Source organism: Lepidochelys kempii, chromosome 1 (assembly GCF_965140285.1).
Source record: "Lepidochelys kempii isolate rLepKem1 chromosome 1, rLepKem1.hap1, whole genome shotgun sequence".
Classification (NCBI taxonomy): Eukaryota; Metazoa; Chordata; order Testudines; family Cheloniidae; genus Lepidochelys; species Lepidochelys kempii.
In genome coordinates, this window is record NC_136380.1 from 136583443 (window position 1) to 136605863 (window position 22421).

At 39.9% G+C, this 22421-nt stretch overlaps 1 protein-coding gene across 2 annotated transcripts in view; it reads right to left on the reverse strand.

The window, feature by feature from the left end:
- Positions 1-21579, reverse strand: part of GPM6B (glycoprotein M6B) — a 137815-nt gene extending 116236 nt beyond the window's left edge. Inside the window, exons 1-2 of one of the 2 annotated variants that reach the window (XM_073355265.2) lie at positions 21423-21579; positions 16026-16101 (exon numbers count right to left, since the gene is read on the reverse strand). Coding sequence is in view for 1 of the 2 variants with exons in the window: in XM_073355250.2 (XP_073211351.1) it covers positions 21423-21426 (4 nt within the window). In the remaining variant the exon portion in view is untranslated. The remainder of the gene's footprint in view (positions 1-16025; positions 16102-21422) is intronic. The other variant, XM_073355250.2, reaches the window with a different exon arrangement.
- Between the last annotated feature and the right edge of the window lie 842 nt (positions 21580-22421).

Sequence of the window (22421 nt, forward strand, 5' to 3'; positions counted from 1 at the left end):
GTGGCCGGAACCACGTCCCTGCGTGGCCCCTGGGGGAAGGGAGGGACACAGGGCTCCGTGCGCTGCACTTGCCGCACCTCCAGGTACCTCCCCCGAAGCTCCCATTGGCCACAGTTCCCCATTTCCGGCCAATGGGTGCTGCGGGGGGCGGTGCCTGGTGGCAAGGGCAATGGTGGTGCCCAGGGACATGGTGCCGGTGCAGGGCCTGCAGCACCACAGGGGTGGGCAATGCTGCGGGACGGATCCAAAGCCCTGAGGGGCTGGATTCAGCCCATGGGCCGCAGTTTGCTCACCTCTGGTCTATCAACCTTGAAACATCCAATAAAAAATTGGAGGTCTTGACTGCAGACATAGAATGAATGAAACAGGAAATATTAGTTGTGTGTAGTCAGAATCCAGTGCCCTTTTAAAAAAATTTATTTTATCTTTGACAGGCAGAAGGGAATCGAACTGCAGAGGAGCCTTATCTTTAAAAATGTGATGTTATTGTACAACCCATGCTCTGTCCCCTCCTTTGGAAAACCTTTAAGTGAGTGGGATGTATTCTGGCTGATTTCTCCAACATCTGAGAAAGAACACATCTGCAAATTTGTAAGACAGCTATTGATACTATCTTAAAATATAGAACTGGTTTCATTTTACTGCTGGAATATTTAATTCAATAGGAGATAACGAACATGGCAAAAATGTACATCTCCACTCCCCCTCTCCTCCAAAATCTGGTTCCCATTTTCTTATTATAGAGGATTTTGAAATATATAAAATAGAAAAGAACAGCCTAAAAATTTTGTTCATCTGCTTGTCTGAAAAAAATGTCCTCTACTGTTTGTTCTTCTGCCAACATCAACTTCTTAACTGCTGTAAAAATAAACAATACCGATAAAAACAAAGCATTTGTTCCACCAGAGAACACAGATTAAGGCCTTAATATGCTGCGGCACAGTAATCAGGGCAAGTCAACTACAGATATCGCAATATAGTGTTGGGAAGAGAGCTTAGAAAGCCATGCCTTTAAGGCTATATCTATACGTACAGCACTACAGAGGCGCAGCAGTACTGATACATAATACAGATACCAAGGCATAATAAAACCACCTCTCCCACTGACGTAGCACTGTGCTCATGAGTGCTTATGTCAGTGTAATTTACCTTGCTCAGGGGGTGGAATATTCACACCCCTGAGCGACACATTTTGCTGACATAAAATATGTTTACGCTACAGCCTAAGTGTTTAGATGAAGCATTTTAAACACAATCTGAGTACCTTTTAAACACAGCCAAGGAGCTCTAGACATCTTTAAGACATAAAACAAATGTACTTTTACAACTTGAACAATGTAAAGTTTAGGTCATACTTTTGACATTGTAATCTAAGGACATGTATTAGTAAAGCTAAACACTGCCATGCAATTTCCAAATGGAACTATTTGCACAGAATGAACAGGGAGAAGGCAAGATATGAATATTCAGTGGTTACTGCTCTGGTAATTAAAAATTTACAAAATTACAACTGATGTTTTAATTTAACAGTTTCAATCTAAACTATATACACACTTCCTTTGTATTATACATATGAAACCATGCAGTGTAAGGATATAGCCATCCAGGAATTCTCATGATATCATTAGTCAGGATTGGACATTCAGTAGTTGGACATTAGAACTCCAATACGTAACATCTTTGTGCTACACTATTGCACAGTAGCTTTTTTATTGAATCTTCCATTGCTGTTTTTTATGAAGCTTCTATGCAGCAGTGTAAAAGGGAAGTGTTCTTTGAAGAGTGTACTTTCCATAGCACTTGCAAATAGGTAGTTAATATACTAATAGGTCAAGCTAATGCCTCAAATAATCAGTGTAAGAGGACCACTCAGTACATTTATGGTGCAACTTACCTTTTCATCTCTCACTTTCTGGCTCCCATACTCCAGGCTTTCCGCAGATCACCAGCTTTAACACCATGCTGTAGGCCAACTAGAGTTGTTACCCACCTGATTTTTACCCGGACAGTCCGGTTTTTGGCTTCTATGTCTGGATGCCATTTAGGGTTGCCAGGTACCCAGTTTTCAGGGACCTGGGAACCCTAAAGTAGTGTCTAGAGGCACTCCATTGTGCTATGTAAACACAGAGTCCCTGCCCTGAAGAGTTTAGTTTATTACTATTATATTTAAGCCTACCAGTCTGACATATTACCTTGAATATTTCAAGGCAACTGTTTGGAGAAATGCATATTTAGGTTATTTAGAGACTAGTGAAAAGAAAGAAAAGAGAAAAATTTTAATTTGATTTCATGTGTTTGCCCTTTCAGTTTTTTATATAAAAAAATTACATGTCACTTTATGGAAAGTTTCTGCAGTTTGTGTTTTCCCCTGGATGGACTGAAACAAATTTAATTGTGTAGTCATGACTGAATAACTACCAAGCAGCTGAATTTGCCAAAATAATGCTTTTCTGCTGCATTAATCAGACTTCTTGTTTTTGTGCTACTTTTTCTCATTTTTTTTTAAATTGAGGCATAATTACATCAACTTCTTCAAACAGGGGGAAGAATGGTCCAGTAGATTAAAAAGGGAGCCTGGGCTGTGGAAGACCTGGGTTCAGTTCCTGCCACACAACACAAATGTCACGTGTAACCCTGGGCAAATCAGTCTCTCTGTGCCTTCATTCCCGATCTGTAAAATGGGGATAATAGTACTGCCCTGCCTCACAGGAGTGTTGGGGCTGGGGGATAAAATACTTTAAAGATTGTGAGGTGCTCAGATACTGCAGTGATGTGGGGCCATAGAAATAGATAAAAGTCTTATAGATGTCAAAATAAGACATTTAGTAAGTGTGAACATTAAATGTTTTGTTTCCAAGATAGCGCACTCACTACTCTTTTTCTCCCAGACTTTGGATTAAGGTCATGAACTACATAACTTCCACCCCTCCTTTCCCCTCTTCTGATATTGAGAGTAGGAGGGAAACATGAAAGGGTTAAGAATACAAAGAACATGATGATTTGCAGCTACTTTGTATGTAATATTATGTTGCTCTCCTGCAGATAGGCACATGTTCATATAAATGCAAACATACAGTTTCCTTTGCATGGAAGCTATTGTCTGGCTATGCAGTAATTCACTGAGGTCACACTTTTTTACTATCTTAGCCACTCAATTGTACTGCCTCACAGTCTTCTAAAATCTTAGCCTGTACAGTTTCCTGTAGTCACAGCCATATTTGCCATTGACAGTGTCTTACCATCACAGGATATTGATCTTCAGTTTTGGACAGGCAGTAGACGGAGAAGGGAGAATTCCCACACCTGTATTTTAGTAACTACTCTTCATTGCCAGGCTGAGATGCTGGTATCACAATCATCACTAAAACTGAATTCATAGTGAAATGTGGTGGCATTTAAATAACATCAGTAGCCAGAAATGCATTTTATCATGTTTTAGCTGACCAGGAGGTTGCACTTCTTCCTGTCTGACAGACGCGGTCTCTGCAAAAGTCAAGCCTGAAGACTACAAATGCAATGTGTTTTCCTTAGTATTGACAAGTGATACCATGAAGAATCTCCAGATGATAAAATGTGAGACAACCTTTATTCTAAATAACCCAGGGTGTGGACAACAGATGACCCTGGTGCACTCTGCCTGATAGTGAATTTAATTCAAAAGTTCTTATCTTGATCATCAAGGCCTTTAAGGAGCTTTAGCCTGGCTTATCTCAGAAACCACCTTTCTCTCCTTGACCATGACCTACCAAGAAAGCGGTGCTCCATGCAGAAACTGTTGTTAATGATACCTTCGATGAAGCTTGGAAGAGTTCAGTCCTTCCGGGTAGCCGACCCTCTGCTACTATCCACCCCATAAGAGATTAAAGTGACCAAGGCATTTTGCACTTTCAGAACAAAAGACCTATCTGTTCATATTAGCTTCCCAATAATAACTTATTTTTAAAATATATTATAACTATATAATATATTATAAATAATAAAGTCATTATGCAAGGTAACCTATTTCCCCTTGTTTTTTCCTACCCCTCCCCCCCCCAACTGTTCCTCAGACATTCTTGTTAAACCCTGGATTTGTGCTGGAAATGGCCCACCTTGATTACCATACACATTGTAAGGAGAGTGATCACTTTGGATAAGCTATTACCAGCAGGAGAGTGGGGTGGGGGGAGAGAAAACCTTTTGAAGTGATAAACACCCATTTTTTCATGGTCTGTGTGTATAAAAAATCCTCACTGCATTTTCCACTTTATGCATCTGATGAAGTGAGCTGTAGCTCATGAAAGCTTATGCTCAAATAAATTGGTTAGTCTCTAAGGTGCCACAAGTACTCCTTTTCTTCTTGGGGATGGTAGGTGTGTCACTTTCTGGCCTTCAGGGATCAGCTAAAGCTGTATTTTCTCCCCAGAAGTGTGTGTATAAGACATTCTCACTTAGAATGGCACAAAGTAGTGGATTCTCCATCAGTGACCATTGTTAAATCTAGATTGTATTTTTTTTCTAAAAGGATATGATCTAGGAATTATATTGAGGAAGACTATTACCTGTGATACATCGAGTCAGACTAGGTGATCAGAATAGTCCCTTCTGGCCTTGGAATCTATTAATCTTTGAAGCAAGGCATGAAGATTAGTCCTCAAACTCATTGTTTTTATAATTTTGGATGTCCTTAGTGATAGATGTGCTATAAACAACCAAGCATATAATATTTTAATGGAAACACTTTGTCAAACACAGATACACCACTGCACAGAAACACAATTTTTCTGCTGGTATGAGTTATTGACTAGGGTTTTCTTCTAAAAACAAAATTTGCATGCCATGGTGGCATCCATCTTTATAGGTAATCAAAGCACTTTTTAAACCAATGGACCAACACAGATCATTGAGAGTGGAAACATCTGGAAATTTTATGCTGGTTCAGACCAAAAACAGTCCCTCTTTCCCAGTCCGATTATGCTTTATAGTTTTACCTCACATAGTCACTTCTCCTCAAACTCCCATAAACCAACTGGTAATTTAATCCCTAAAATATCATAGCTGATGTTTTAAATTCCAGCTATTCCCTCTGTAGTGCACAAATCAAAACTAACTCAGTGGCTTACCATCAACTTTTCATGAAATCGTGCCTCAGGCTTACCTTTTGCACATATGGTGTGAGTTTGCACTAGGAAACTTTGGCATTTCTCAAATGTTTATAATGGCAGTTGTTCCCTCATGGAAAAATTGCAGCAGTGCCAACAAGCTTTGTTTTTCCCTATTAGCTATGGTGACCATAAATGTGAAACCAGGAATGTATTAACTGGAGACAGTTTAAGGAAATGTGTAACTATCAGTACTATATACCAATTAATTTGAGGTCACATTACTGTTAGGATAAGAACTGGCCTCCTGCCTCCCGAATGACTGCTGTACCTCTGATCTAAATCCTCTCTTCACAACCAATCTCTTAGCTCAAGCCAAGAGAGAACTCCAGAGTAATTAAAATTAACCTGTATTCCTTCAGAAGAGCCTGCTTTGAGTTAGGGCATTACTATTCACTTTGTCAGGGTTTTGGTTAGGTAACTATCTTTTTTCCAAAACCCAGTTGCTTTGAAAAGTTTGGTTTGTGTAACACCCTATGGAATAGTACCTCTTTTAGAAAGTATATGAAGTTAAACATTTCTGTGGAGAAAGTACAGTTTTAGCTGACCCCAGAAGACCAGCAAGTATCCAGCAGGGTGCTGTAATGGGTATGGTATCAGTAAAGCTTGTTGGCGATGCCATTATGACATCCAAACCCCAAATCAGGCTACCATGAGGCATGGGGAGGTGCAGGTGATTAATCCACACCAACCCCTGCTCAGCCAAGGCCACCTCCTGTCTTCAGACAGATTCCTTGAGATGGGAGAGGAAGGAAGAGGAACAAGAGACAGGGACCAGGCCCTGGGGGGATGGGAAGAGGTGGAGTAAGGAGCACAGCTTTGTGGTGTGGTTACCAGCAATTAGAAAGGTGGCAACCCTAACACTACTATAGTATAAGTAATAACAAAATATTTACACTTTAGTAGCTCTAGAGATGGAAGAACCTGGAAATTGTACCTCAGAATACCCTGAGTTCTAAAGTTTCAAGAATTTAAAAGTGAGTTCAAGGACAGAAAAGAGAAACAAAACATTTTTCTTCTTTACATTTTTTTTTAAAGTTTCAAAATGTTTTGCAACATCTGAAATTGGTTGGAGGGTTATTTTGTAATTTATTATGCACGCATCATAAAAAGTATCTGGGCACATTATATAGTTATTATCAATATTTGAATCATACTAAAATCAGAGTTGTTGAGTAACAGCAACTCACAATAGGGAAAAGAAATCAAGCCACTTTTATGCAGGTGCCTAAAGTAGGCATCCAAATTGGAAAGTTTCAGCCCATGGCCCTGATACAGAAACTTGGTAAAGTGTGAAGATTCAGTACCTGCATAGCATCCTACTGAAGTCAACAGTATGTCCATCTGTGCATATCATGTTGCTGGATCAAGGTCTTTTAGTTTTAAAACAAACGTAAGAATGATCATTAAATCAAATAAAGTAGTTCTTTTCACTTTTTTTTTTCTGACTACATGTTTTACTTCAATTTCCTGGACCAATAGAGAGCTGGCAGAAATCTAATCAAGAACTTTGGCAAAAAATATAGAATTCTGTATTACACTAATATCTCAGTGTGTCATCCAATGACTATTAAAATCTCCCTATAACAGAAAATAAATAGAATTGCACAACACAAAATGAATGCAAAACACAAATGTTAAAAGCAACAAAGAGTACGTAGTGAAAAGATATTTTCTGGTCAAGATATCAATCACAGACCCATTAAATATGAACGGCTTATTTTATTTATTCTAGTAAGTGACTGAACATAAGTGACGAAAATAAGTGAAAATTCCTAGTGCTCAGTAACTAGAAATGATTGAGGTTTCACAGACATAAGTGAAGACACAGAAGGAAGACTTATCGTTTGCAAAAGATCATCTTCTTAAAAAGTTAACTTCTGATAAGTGCCATTACCATAGGACTTTTTGCACAAATATACAGTAACAAGAGAAGTTTGTAAACATATTCAGAACACTTCTGACCCTTTAAAAACTTCTTCCCAGTTGGTTGAAAACAGGTGAACATCATATGTGCATCTGATAAACTTTAGTCATGACTGCTATACCTGAATACTTGCAATTAATCCTTTCTAAAAAAATGGAATAGCCTTAACTTGTACCACAGCCCACACTATTCTCAATTAGCAGCTATAAGGAATTCAGCCCACCTTTATGGAAATGATCTTATATTTACATTTCCTCAAAAGATCCCAGAGAACATCTGAAACTTTACTAATAGGCTGGGGTAGGGGATTGCTTCAATCATCCAGCAACGATACAGAGCCATCTCTGGGGTTAACCACTTGCAACTTTTCATAACAGTATCGGACAGGAAGCGGAGAATACTGTGTCACAAAGTAGTACTTGTCCACTAGGTCAACGTTCTAAACATTTGTATTCTTCATTCATGAAACAGGCATAAATTGGATAGGCTATTTGCAACTGTAGTTTGGGATGAGGCACCCCAGTAAGATAGAGCTACAACCTTCCACCTGAGAACAAGAGTTGATTTTTCTTGTTAATGAGCACAATAGTTTAAAAAATTGAGTGAAACAGTAACTGTACCCTTACAGTTTGAGACAAATGCTTCTTCAAGGCTTGCAGCTGACTTCCAACGCTTAGCACCTTTTTTGTTACCCCTGACATGGACACAGTGATGCGAAGGACCACATTAGTCACATTTCATCAATATTTTCAGACAAAACATCACACAATATGATAATTTCTGGGATACTTGTACTTCCAGATATGGAGATACAAACATACAATTAGGTGAAGAGCTGATTTTTCCCTCTTTCCTAGATCCCAAAAAGACAGTTGATTCTCCACGCTTCTTTGGTTTAGTCATCTGCTTCTAACAGAATACCCTTTACCTTCTTTCATGTTCACTGGGGAATGCTTCAGTGAAGCACTTAGTCTTGTTGCAAGGGTCCCTACGTTATTTTGGAGAGAACTCTAGAGCTTGGGGACTTGTGCTTTTCTCTGTTAGTCACAGTGTACTGGACGAGTATAAAGGCCTTGGTGTTCTTCAAAGAGAGTCAGTCCTACAGAAAGTATGGACCTGTCTTATTAAGGTATCTGTAATAGAACCAGGTAGTGATTGCATTAGAGAACAGAGAGCCATTGCATGTTGTAGAGGCCCAGCTCTACAGATCACCCCACTTAAAAGGCTGTGTGCTGCATTAAGCACTAGCTGCAGCTCCCTTGTGAATTTATAGGTGAACCAAGTACAGAGTATTGCAATAATCCAGCCTGGAGGAAAGGAAAATATAGACCACACTGTAGCCAGTTTCTTGTCTGACAGGCAGCCAGGATAGAAAGCGGACTTCTGACTGTCATTGAGCACCCAAGGTCAGTAGCTGAGTCTAGCGAGGCCTCAAGGCTGAACACTATCTTAACTACTAATGGGTAAATGCCTTCAGTTGAAGCCAATCCCTCACAGTTTCTATCTACCATCAAAGACCAAGCATTACTTTGTTTTTTCCTGGGCTCAGCTTCAACCAGCTCTTCTTCAATCTCCTCCCTGCACTGAGGTGATTGGGAGATGACAGTGTCAACACTGTATGAAAGGGACACGCAGAGTTTTGTGCCACCAACATATTGCTGATACAGGAGATATTGTGAAATGACCTGGGCTATCACTTGTACATTAATTTAAAATAAGAGCAATGCAAGGATTAAACCCTGGTACTCCACCATGTTGGGAGGAGAAGCAGCTGCCCGTTGTGAATCTGTCAGACCCTTTAACTCCCCAAATACAAGTAAGGAGATTTAACATTTGGATAAGAAGTCTATTTTATACAAGCTCACTTTGCTTGTCACATCAAGTCATTCTAGATTTAAAATTATGGGGGAAAGAGAGGCCACAGAGTGAACAAACAAGAACTTGTGCAATATCTGCCTTGCAAGTAATAAGGGTCCCTGTCATAATACATATAAATCAAACCACCTAGCGTCAAAAAGTGCGCCTATGCTACCCTAGCAAGAGGCTTTTTTATATACGTCAGTGATTCTAGGCCAAATTCAATTAACCTGCACTACAACACTTACCAACAGCATATGTTCTAGTCAGACTAGTCTGTGATTCAGATCGTGTGTACAGCTTGTCACTCCCACAAGCATACAGATGTAAATAAATTTCACATCCCCCCTCCCCCCGTTCTCAACTTCCCGTGTACACTTATATGTAGAACAATGAAGGATTAAGCATCGATAGGGATCTTTAAAAAGTATGATAGCTGAAGAGAAATTAAGCTGGCATGATGCCATTTTTGAACCCCTAAGCTCTACATGATGTTGGACAGACAGGGAAGAACACTCCAGGCCCGGAAAAAATAGACTCTTGTTGTGAACAAATAAACGAATTAAAAAAAAAGTTTTCTTCCCCCCTCCTTGTCTTCCTACAAAAATATGTTTTTCAAAAAGACAGCATACTCTATAATCAATAGGAGTTCTGTGACGGAACCACTGAGAGCTCTAGTGATATAAACTGAATAGACGTATTACTAATACAATTCTAGATTTCTTTCTAACAGGATAGATGAACTTCAAAATGCAGTTCGTCATCTTAGATCTGTCATAAAATCGGCCTATGTACCTACAGGCATCAACAAATCAAGGAATTGCCACAATACTTACCAAAGAGCTAAACTATGGATGAAACAAGGTAGTTTCCATCCACAGTGGAAACATTTCAGAATACAGTAAGAAAAAGTAGACATACTTTAGTCTACATTACCACTGTCTTGCCTGCATTTCCCTGACACATAATTATAAAACCAAAAAAAGTTACCATACAATACATACATTTTCAGAAGTCAGTTTATAACATCAGCTGTGACCTTCATGTTGCCCTTGGTAGTAACATTTAATACTCCTTATGTTCTCTGCTTCCCAACTGACACAGAAACCGATAAACCCAAAGTCTAACTTATTTCCAAGAATTCTTCCCATTTTCAGACAACTCTCTTCACCACTTCTTTTTTAAACCTGTTTCTCCCATATTTCTCATATTACATTTCCTTTATCTAAAAAAGGAAAGAATCCTCTCCCAAAATATATAAGAGCTGATCATACATCTCAATAGCCTTTAAAGCAGTTACACTTATAAACATGCATATGCATATATTTGCAACTTTCAGCATGCACATGTCAGCCAAATGGCATCAGACCTGAAGTTTTGCCTGCTCCCAGCTACTACAAGTGAGTGTCATAAGCAGCAATGTGGTGTACAGGAACAGCAGTGGCTCTTGGCCCATACCACCATGAGAAGAAATTCTGAAGAGCATGTCCAGGCCTGACAAGGAGTGGTCCAAGGGAGGGATGAGAAATTAAGCCTTGATGGGTTTGGGAATTTAAAGGGGTAAATACACTAAACAGCCTGGAAGGGGAGAGGAATGAGAGAAAAGAGCAATGTTTCCTGGGTTTATTGCAGCACAAGCAGGTGCCATTAAAATCTAAGTCTGAAGCGAAGAGATGGCCAATACTGAAGTAGGAAAATCATTGCTAATATTGGCAAAAAGAAAAGGAGTACTAGTGGCACCTTAGAGACTAACCAATTCTCTAAGGTGCCACTAGTACTCCTTTTCTTTTTGTGAATACAGACTAACACGGCTGCTACTCTGAAACCATTGCTAATATTGGTTACTTTCATTTATGCTGGATGTTAGATTACAATAAAGATTAAAAAGAAGCCTTCTCTCCACTATATTCAGTGTTTGCTTACATAAACATCTTGTTTAAATTGAGCATGTATCAATTTTAGTACCTGGTAGCTGTTTGGAGAGCAGGCTATATAGATTTAGCTGTTCTTATCCGGATTAGTTTCCAGGAGGCTGACAGTGTAAATCAAATGAGTTCCCATGCATTGGTCTTGGAAATAACACTATTGCCACAGTATGAATGTGTAGAGTGCTAAGTATTACTTAGGTCATTGCCACAGGCCCACAGCCCGCAAGAAGATGCGCTAGTGCAGACCCCTCTGTTTGCACCAAATCTAAATGACTCCATGCACTATAACTAGTCTTCATTCTTTAGTGCATATTACAAAACTAAAGAGTAGGTAGATCAAGAACCGTATTTAATTCTCCACAAGTTATACCCATCCTCCATTTGGCAAACTGATTTTGTTATTGTATTTCTGATAAATGTGGCATCTTAGTTTACTTTTTCATTCAGGCACAAGCATCATAATTACATCAACACAACCCTGATAACAGAGCATTTTTCAAGTACAGTGGCAAACGCAAAAGGCTTATTCTACATGTACAACGTTACATATAAAGGTCCAACAATGTTATCCCGCAAAAACAAAACTGTTTTTTTTTAATTTCTCTCACCTACACAGGTGAGTTAAAACACAAAAAGTATTCAGTATAGAGTGAACATTAATCTGCACTGGTTCAGAGTCACAGTGACTTCAATGGGATGCCATGTCAGTGCAGGGCTCCACTTTAGCCGATCCTGTTAAAAGATCAGTACCTAGATTACATCAACATTTCACCTTCTTTAACGCTGCTAATGTTCCTTTGAGTAATTAAAAAAACATTTTCTTTTATATTTGTAGTTCAACAGTGAAGTTAAAACAATCAATTTTATCTTCAAAGTACTGAATTTCAAGAGCATCTTCTCTAACTAATATAATACATTCATCCTGAAAGCTGCCAAGCAACTGAAATTCATATTTTTGAGTAAGCAGAAATTGTGCATCTCAGGCACTAAGAATTTGTAAAACATTTATGTAGTCCTCATGAAAATAAGTACAAATATAAAATGTCAAACAAAAGATTTTTAAGACAAATATATACAAAAATCTGTGTAAGGGACCACATCGCTTTAAAAATCCATTTCTTCTCTAGTTACCTATCAATTCACAAGGTCTGACTTCCAGCAAGTGCCAAGAGCATCTCAAACACCTAACTGGTTGAAGGAATATAGTTCCCACCCCTATTTAAAAGTGAAGTCCTTCCCTAAAATGTGACTGTATGAATGACATGCAGCTCCGTATTTATTATCTCTCTTTTTGCGAATACAGACTAACACGGTTGTTACTCTGAAACAGGTCAAATTTATGCACTTTACAAGATGTTTTTCTAGCAGTCAGTCCTCAATACAGGATCTAGGTGTCAAGTTGGACTCTTTGCTACTCATGAATCATCACCAGTAATTAAGAGTCTGCAAGTGAAATTCTGTACTGTTATTATCAGTGGTATCTCACGGTTACAACCCTTATCTACACCCTGGAGATGCAGGAGCATATGTGAGGGCAGAATTCCAGTTCCACTGGACCTCTTTGCATTTTTAATCAATATTTAAAAACAAACAAGGGCGGGAGTTTAAAAAATTATTTGTGATTATTGTGTCCAACTTAAGATCTTAAAGAAGTTGGATTTTCAAAAAGTGCTGAGCTCCCACCAGCTAAAAGAGGATGTCTCAAGGACAGCACACACATCGCCCCCAAAATAAATAAATCACAGCCACTTCTGAAAAATCTTGTGCTAAAATATTACAACTAAAGTCAATATAAAACAAAGATATATTAAAAAAATCATAATGCCATGATCATCATAAAAAATGAGACAGATGAAAAAGTGATGACTGGTGAAGCATATCATGTGATATAAAGAATAGCAACACACCATTTGACAGCCTCTGAACCACCATTATGTTTGGAACTATTTTGTAGAACACCTGTTAGTCATGCCGTTCAAGTATAAAAGCCCAAACGTCCTCATATTCATGTAGCTCTTTGCATCATTTGTAAACATTTCTGAGGTTGCCATTTTACCTGTACGCTTCTGTGCCCAAAGTCCCACATGAAACTGACATTAAGTAATGAGAAGGAGATAGCTGGAGGAGCAAAAATGGGTGAGCACAGGAGTGAGAGAGAGAAAGTGAAGAAGAAGGGGTCAAAGGAGAAAGTAGTCATCATAAAACAATACTGACTTATAACCACTCCTTCTGACCCAAGCAGCCATTTACTGGTTAAAACCTATTTTTACAAGTCCTACTTATACACCACAGTGCTTTAGAAAGTCCCTGTTAACCATCCCATATATACACGTTAAGGAGTGTCATCAACCTGACGCACCAGAAATTACAGGGCCATATCTAATCACATAGGAAGAGGCAACATGGTCTTGTGCGGGGTGGCCAACCTGTGGCTCCAGAGTTAATAGAAGTTAATATGCGGCTCCTTGTATAGGCACCAACTCTGGGGCTGGAGCTACAGGCGCCAACTTTCCAACGTGCCGGGGGTTACTCACCGCTCAACCCCTGGCTCTGCCACAGGCCCTGCCCCCACTCCACCCCCTCCCTTAAGCCTGCCGTTCCCTCGCTCCTCCCACTCCCCCCCCAGAGCCTCCTGCACGCCGTGAACAGCTGATCAGGAGGTGCGGGGATAGAGTGGGAGGCACTGATCGGTGGGGCTGCCAGCCGGCAGGAGGTGCTGGGAGTGGGGAGGGCGGTGGAGGGAGAGAGCTGATTGGGGGCTACTGATGTATTACTGTGGCTCTTTGGCAACGTACATTGGTAAATTCTGGCTCCTTCTTCGGCTCAGGTTGGCCACCTCTGGTCTTGTGCGTAGGGCACAAGATTGAGATGCAGGAGACCTGGGTTCAGTTTCTGGTTCTGTCATTGTCCTGCTGTGTGATTTAGACAAGACACTTCACCTTTCCATATGTCTGTTTTCCCTCCCTCTTTTTGTCTGTTTTGTGTATTTAATCTGTAAACTTCCCAGGGCATAGACTATGTCTTCCTGGGTGTTTGTACAGTGCCTAGCGTTCAGTTGAAACTGTTGGGTGCTAGTTCAATTGAAACAACAATAATAGCTATGTTGTTTGAAGATGTCCCTTGCTGTGTCAGTAGCTCTTTATAAAGCTTAAGTAATTGTCACCATTTGATTTGTTTAGTGAGCTTCAGACCCAGACCTGTTCCTTTAAACTCCAATTTCCCCTGCCCACCCTAATTGCTTTATAATGAAGTGTCACTAGAGAGCTAGAAGCAGAAGGGAGGGTATTTTGATTCTTATTCTGAGGGCTCAATCCTGAAAGGTTCTGAGCATCCTGGCAATGACCAAGAAAGCACATGCGATTCTGCAAGATACTGCATGCTCTGGCAGAATCAAGCCCTATGTGGGTAACTTGAAGCAAACTACTCTACACATCAGCAGTGCATTTTGTTTGGATTCCTTGGCTTTTTTCCAACAGTTTATGATATTACTATTCTGAGCTACTCTTCTGTACCTTATAAATGGGATTTTACTATTGCTTTTGTTGGTTTGCATTTGTTTTTCTCTTTGACTTCTCTCATCCGGGAATGGCAGAACTGAGAAAAGATGGAGGAGAAAAGCAGGGGAATATGTGGCATAATTATTCTTTTCCCTCCTTTTCATCTCCAAATGAAACTATGATAGAATTAATTTAAGCAGCATATATATTACTTGCAGTGCTTACAGCTCTAACACCACAAGAAATTTAAAGATTCTGGAGACAGGCCCAGGTGATTCACCAAAAACCTAAGTCTCCCGAAGTTAAGCAAGAATATTACTACTCCAGAAGGTGAAGCAACTGTGTGACACTACGGGGAGAGGGAATGCCACAGACCGTCACCCAGAGGAATGAAGGAATTATTCTGGGCTGAGGGGTAGCCTGAATGGGGAGAAGTTGTTGACGCGTGGGAGAGGATCACAAGGAGGGGGCATTAAGGGCATACACAATTACTGAGGGAGGGAGCAGGGAAGAGCAAACAATGGGTTGGGAAACCCTGCTATTTGGATGGAAAGAATGGACGTGGAAAGAAAGTAAATATATTAACAAATGTAGTGCTGATATTAATTTAAACAATATGAAACAGCAAGATTAATAATAAATTATATTAAAAAAAAGTAACAAGTTATCTGCTAGCATAAGCAGATGCAACTTCACTGAAGACAATCAGCTTACACATATGGTAATGTGGCCTAATAGGTTTACATTAAATACCACTGACAAAGGCAAAAAATGTGCACCAATGCATACAGACCACATAGGGCTCTATCCACCACTGATGCCCCATCTAAAGGGTGAATTCTCAGGACCTGGTCTCTGAGCCTTGCTGCCATAGGTTTTAAAACGCAGTGTAAAAGTGCACTAAGTGAACATATGAAAGTGTGTGAACATAGTGATGTCACCATACTGATGTGTGTGAACTAAACAGAACAGATCCAACAGGTCATCATACCTGGGTCCTGTTTCAAAATAACTTTTCTTTTTTTTTTTAAAGTCATGATGACTGTTTTAAGATAACTATTAATACTGAAGCAAAGAGAAATGTTTTTTTAAAAAGGATGATTTGTCTGCCCCTTTTTAACTTTATACAAAATTTCATCTCAGATTCCTTTGGAAGACTTATGACTTTTGATAACTTATAAACAAGAGAAAAACAATAATGTTTGAAGTTATCCCGTTACTAGCACGAATGTAACAAATATGCTTTGTAGAAACATTAAAAACATCTGACTAGAGAAAAGTTTAACTGCTGAAACACTTTCTCTTAAATGCATTAAAAAGGACATCCAGTTTAATAATTTACTCAAACATTCATGCCTAATTAGAACCATCTTAGGAAATTGATGACCAAAGCTACCATAGCTTGTCTCTTCAGACAACATAGTCCAACATGGTTCTATCTTTTTAATAAAGACTGGTAAATACCAGACTGCAAAACTCAGAGGTATCATCATTCACATATGGAATAGCAGATTTCCTAAATTATTCAATCTCACCCTTAACGACAGAGACACAGTCTGTACACTTGATAAAACCACCATAGCAATGTAGCACGATGAGAAATGTGAATAGGACATCCTCTTGTCCACCCCCTTCTCATGCACACAGAGGAAAGATTATAATAAGAAATAAGTACCTTTTATGATCAAATGAGGTCCAGTGGATTTAGAGCAGCGAAGGTGGTACAAGGTTTTAGGATTAATGGACCTTCCCTGAGATGAGATACAAATTAAACATCAATTTCTTAATTTTAGCATCTATATTAAAATATTGAGAAAGATTTAGAATGGAATGGACCACGGGACCCTGCAATAGAACTCCAACAGCTTTAATGACCAATACTTATCAGATTTTACAATTACTGTGCCACACAAAAGGTTTTAAATCCTGCCTGGACAAAATGTACAGTTGAAAGGAAGAAAGAGGGCTGATTTTCTTTCAGGATTTGCCTCCAGCTGTTTAGAAGAAGAAAGTATAGTTTAAACAGTATTCGAGCCAACCACAGAAATAACAAAATCAAACACATGTGTCTGCCCTTTTCCACTTCAGATCAACTCTAAAGACTCATTACACCTATATTCAATTTAAGAATTCTTTAACAGCTGTATACAGAATTCTCTAACACATCTCCCACTTGAGATTGAATGTTGAAATTACTGTCTACTGGTGAATGTTGTTGTTCTCCCCTTTGAATAGTGTATTTCTCTTCTTGGGAAACAAGACCATGACGACACTCTTCATTTCTGTACTCTACAATCTTCTTCTCTTTAACAAGCTTGCCCTGCCTCACCTCCTTTTCTCATTTGAAATCCAAGGCTGTTTCTCAGAGAGAGAGAGACTTGGCAGAATTTGAAGTTTTCTTTTTAATAATTTTGGATAATATTGGTTTATTTTTAAGCATTTTTTATTTGTATTGATTTAAATGTTCACAATTATGGAAAATTATGGGGGGTCAGAATTATTTAATGACAACAGACTTTGATATTCAAAAAGTTAAAGCTTTATAACCATTAAAACACAATCTGTCAACATCACATGTCAAAATGTACAAAATAAATGTCCTTAAAATCAAACTCTTATAAGTTCTCAGGCACCATTTTTCTTACTTTGACTAACCATAAATTTCAGTTATTATCAACAGATATATTTTTCATCAGTGTGTATATAAAGTGAAATCAAAGTTCACAGACATTTATTGATAAACATCTAATCCTTCCAAGCCTACATATATACACAACTTTCAGTACTGGGTGAGGAGAGGAGGTGAAAAGAGCAATATAAACACACTGTCCTCAGAAAGCACGATACTGTCCATTCCCAGTTTAGTCTATCATTTTCGCAGAACTTTTGGGCTGTTTTTGTTAAAGTTCTGTATTTTTTCTTTTTGTTTTCAATTTTCATTTATCAAATGACAAAACTAGATCTGAAAAAGTTTGTACCAGATGTACATAAATATGTGTTCTTCCTCTCCCATAAGATGCACAAAATACTAGCTGTGCATTTCAGACAGCCAAAAGCCTATAGTGAAAATGTAAATTTTGATAAACACAATGGGTCTGATTTTTCCGAAGTACTGAGTACTCTAGAAACCCAGCGAAGTCAGTGGGAGTTGTGGATTCTTGGCAACTCTGAAAAATCAGACTTAGGAGGCCACAAATTCTAGTCTTCCATGAGAGTTTTGCCTGAGTAAGGACTATTTTAATGGGCCTAATTAGAAACAATCGATCTCAGGACTTTTTGGACTTTCAAAACTATTTTTGCACTTTGATAATGCAGGATGCTGTATTAGTTTTAAAATTACACTGATGAAGCTCAAACCGATCCTGGTTAATCCCAGACATGATCTGAGAGGTAGTCAAATTAGCCCTAGCCCACATAATGCTGAGGCAACTGTTATGCAACAGCATGAACAAAATGTTTTATTCACAAAGTAGTGTGGCACCAACTGACAAGGTATGGTCTGCACAACTCCTCCTTGAAGTATTTCTTGTAAAACCATGTTTAAGTCCCCTTTCCTGTCGTAAATCTACCAAATTAGTTAAATGTTATGTATAATTACATAATCTGAGTATACACCTTAAAAAATAAAAAATATTGAAAATGGAGCATTTTAGTTGTAATTATTTGAAAAATTTTTGAATTGTCAGAAAATTTTTCATTTTTGCCAGTGCACTGCCTTTTCCTAATTGTCCGCTTTATAGGTCCTTCTCTCTACATTTTAATTAGCATATGTCATATTATTGCAGTCTAGATATTTATTTTAAAATTTTAATGACAAAATTAAGTCTGAAAGTTTTAGATGATTAATACCAAACATTGATTAAATGACATCTTTGCAAAATGAATTATACATCAAGATCTAAAATAATTCCCCAATTTCCAATCTCTGTAGCCCTAGTTAATGAAGAAACCCATAACTCTACAATACAAATGACCAAATCTCAAATATATGCCAAGTATACTGATAACCTATACTTTTAGTATTGAAAATAGGTTTCTCATGTTAGTTTCAGTTTAGCTTACAACAATTTCAGGCTTACAGATGACAGAAGAAACTATTTTATTCATATGTATGTATTTCTGTCTAATAAACTGTACCCACCACAAATGTAATCTGATAGGTAAACTTCTCTATTTTCTAAATTAAAAGAGAAATGTTTTTCCCCCTTCCTTTCAGATTTTTGCTCCCTCAGCTAGCTCTGCAGCAGCAAACTACCAGACACTATTCAAAGATATGCTGACATCAATCCATGATGCTGAAGCACAAAATGTTTCAGTATGAGGGCCTTTACAAATTAAATCTATTAAACAACAGCTTCCATTTAAAACATAACAAAAAAAGTTTGCCAAATGGAAATGGACAGATATGCAGGAAAGACATTTAAGTGGATATTAGAGTATTACACAATAAAAGCCATAAAGGGGGGTTGTCTATTGCAACTTTAAAAGTTGGGAATGTGAAGAGAATCAGTGTTCGAGGATCTTTAAGGATAACTAAAACTAATTAAAAACATCAGTAAAAACATCATAACGTTTCAGGAGGCTGATCGTCATTAGCCAAGTATAAACAAATTAAAACACCTAGAAATTGAAAAGTTAGTTGGGTCATTTAATTTAACAATATAAAACCACAGGAATTTCAGTTATTTTCCTTTTTGGCTTTGGCTGAGTAATTCTGTTCCATTTTTTAATTAAAATCAAAGATGCTGCCAGCATCAGTATGTGCACATTAACGCACGGACATGAAATGAAAGTTCTGTTCCAGCAGTGACAACCTCCATGCAATAATATAATGCTAGAGTTCAACTGGACCAGTCATCTGCACCAGTCATCTATTTGGACAAATATGGCTTTGGTTTCTATCAGTTACTTCAAACTTCATAACATTCATTGTTGTTTAATTCACTTTGTTTCATTGTTGGTTGAAATGGAGATTTAAACCATGCACGCTAAAAAACCTATTGTAAGGAATGTGAATGCAAAATGTGTGTGTTGACTACTGAGTGACCCATCTGTATGATGATGCTTTTATGGGCCCCACTCTTGCTCACATTAGCGGAGAAAAAATATATATGTCAGAAACTGAAAGCCAGTCTTTAACCTCTACTCCCTTTCCTAACCAAGACTTAATTTATGATCAGATGGTTAGACAACAAAACAGAACCCAGTTTATAAGATTTTAAATTGTTTCAAACCTAAAAGGTTTTTTCTAGTGGTTAAATATAATTATTGTTTATAGCACAAGTACACATGGTACTTTATAAGCACAAAGATCCAACTTCTTAGCTACCCTCAGATACCTTCCTCTTTCTGCCTACACAATCTTTACATTTGTGGCTGGATTCATGTTTTAGATACTTGTAACAGAAAGAGGAAATTCATAACTAAAACTTTGTCATTGAAACACACAAAAAATATCATATACTAAATCCCACTGGGATTCCAATAGAGCCTTGCACACAATTAGTAGTTCATTACTTATGGAAAGAACTACAGAAATTATGAGCACGATAGTTTCAAAGTTAAGGCCAGATATAAAAACTGCTTCCTTTGCTATCACTCCTCATTGTAAAGTTATGTTTAACCTACAGTTTCTGTGCAGATGGTGATTACATTACCAGTCTGTTGCAAAGGAAAACATACTCTCTCTAGAAGCACATTATTTACATTAATAGTCATACAAATACCATAAATCTAGATACTTTTAGTTGATGCCCATATACTTTAGACAGTCTGCCTGATAACCACATGTTAAGAGATTTTGCTGACTGCAGTGTTTCAAATGGTTAGGCATGACAGAAAGAACTTACACCAGACCTAATTCATACACTCTCATCCAAGAAGCTTTAGGTTAAAAAAAATTTAAAAAAAAAACCAAACAAAAAAAACCTCCAGCTGGAGTTGATTAGCAAAGATTTCTCAATTTTCTGTTAACTCTATCAGCTACACTCAGAACACAGTAACATAAATACCTAAAATGCTTGTATTTCTATCCGCACACTAAAATGCTTTCCAAGTGTGAAGGAAAGAAAAAGAAAAAAGAGAGATTGTGTGCATTCAATATTTGTTCCACCATGTACCAAACTCCATTTTTCTTCATGGACTCCTAGCAGATCCATTACTTTCAAAGTAGCAGACCAACTGACTGTTTAATGAAGCGAGCTTTAAGTCAAACCAATCAAAATGAATAGCAAGACAGGACAGATAACTTATAGCCAAGCATGAATACTTAATTCTGCTTGGTAGGGAAATCATTCTGAAAAGAAAAAGATCGCTGTCCTTAGCTAGCATTGTCTTGGTTCATCAGGGAATTCAACAGGCTGAAGTGATTTACCAATTCCCTCTCTGGGTCTCCCTCTCCCCTCCCCAAATACTTGCAATAAGTTGCCAAATTGAGAGATGTAGAGAGATATTCGACTGCAAAAGAGAATCCAGACACACGTAAGGGAGGTGGGGCTACTGCTGAAGTATCCCAGTGACAGTGGAGAGGTTATAGACTCAAAGCCAGGGAATGAGACTTAAAGGGTGCATCTGGGTTTGCAGTGCCCTCTCTGGGTGCCCAGACGCTCCCACCCTGAGTCCATCCAAACTGCGGACCCCCTTCCCTTGCTGTGTGTCTCCCCCTAGAACATTATGGGCATCCACATGAACCCAAGCAGGGCTCACGCTGAAGACTCCACTGCAGGAAAGGCGCCTCGGACAGGCAGCACCCTGGCCCCTGCCTAAGCGAAGCGTAGGACGAGCACCCTGCGTAGGGAAGGGGGCTGGGGTCCCTTACAAACTCCCCGAGGCACAGACGGGGCTCTCCCTCCTGACTGCCCCCTTACCATCCTGCTTTACACACACCCCTTCCACGCGTCCCCTCCCCCGCCGCCCAACCCTTGCACCTGCGGCCCCCGGCATCGCCTCCCTGAGCATCCCATGCAAAGTTGGCTGCAAAGTTCCGGGCTCTCCCTCCCCTGGCTGTGTGCGGGGGGGCGGGCGGCAGAGCGGGCGGGGCGGGGGCGGGAGCGGAGAACCGCAGCTCGCTTACCCATGGCTCGCTCTCCTCCCTCGGGGCCGGCGCTGCCTCCAGTGCGGGTCGCAGGCTCCTCAGCGGCGGCCTTCTCGTGCCCTCTGCCCGGCGTCCCCGGGCGGCGCGGCGGGGCTGGAGGCGGCGAGCTGGGGCAGGGCGCGCGCGGGGCAGCGGCTCACACACACTGGCCGGCTCCGCTCGCCTGCAGCTGTGCCGGGGAGGAGGAGGAGGAGGAGGAGGGGGCGGGGACAGCAGCCGCCGCCTGCCTGGGCTGGGGAGCCAGGGGGAGGCGGGAGCGGGCGGGAGGCAGCCCGCACCCCCGCTCACACAGCCACTGCGGGGCGAGAGGGGCTGCGGCGTCCCCGGAGCGGGGGGAGCCCGCGGGCTGGCTGCCGTGTGGCAGGGATTTTTTTTTTGGGGGGGGGGGGGCAGTCATGTGTAATGCAGGTAAGGATCCTCTTCCGATCTGCCCCTCTGGGAGGTGACCAGATGTCCCGATTTTATAGGGACAGTCCTGATATTGGGGGCTTTGTCTTATATAGGCTCCTATTACCCCCCCACCACCTCCTGTCCTGTTTTTTCACACTTGCTGTCTGGTCACCCTACCCTCTGGGGCAAGCCCCACTTGTCCCGCTCTAGCTCCTTGCAATTATAACAGTGCCCTCCCCCCACTCTCCCTTTCTCCCCAGCATAGATTTCAAAAAATGGTAGGTGTGAAAGACATCTGATTTCCCTGCCCCCCCCCCCGCCCCTTTTCTGTGCCTTACATGTAATCTACCTAGCTTCTCATACCTTTCTCAGCACTTTGAGCTCCTGGCTGCGAAATGTCTAATAATCTCACCAGCCCCACACTGTGTTTCCTCTCCTCTATGTGTCCTTCGGTGTGCCTTGCTACATACTGTATATTACACAGACAAGCAATTTCCCTCCATCTGCACTGTGCAGAGCTTAGAGGCTGCCAAACTGGCCTAGTTTAAGGTCCCCATCCTGTTCCCATTGCAGATTCCCCATTGATTT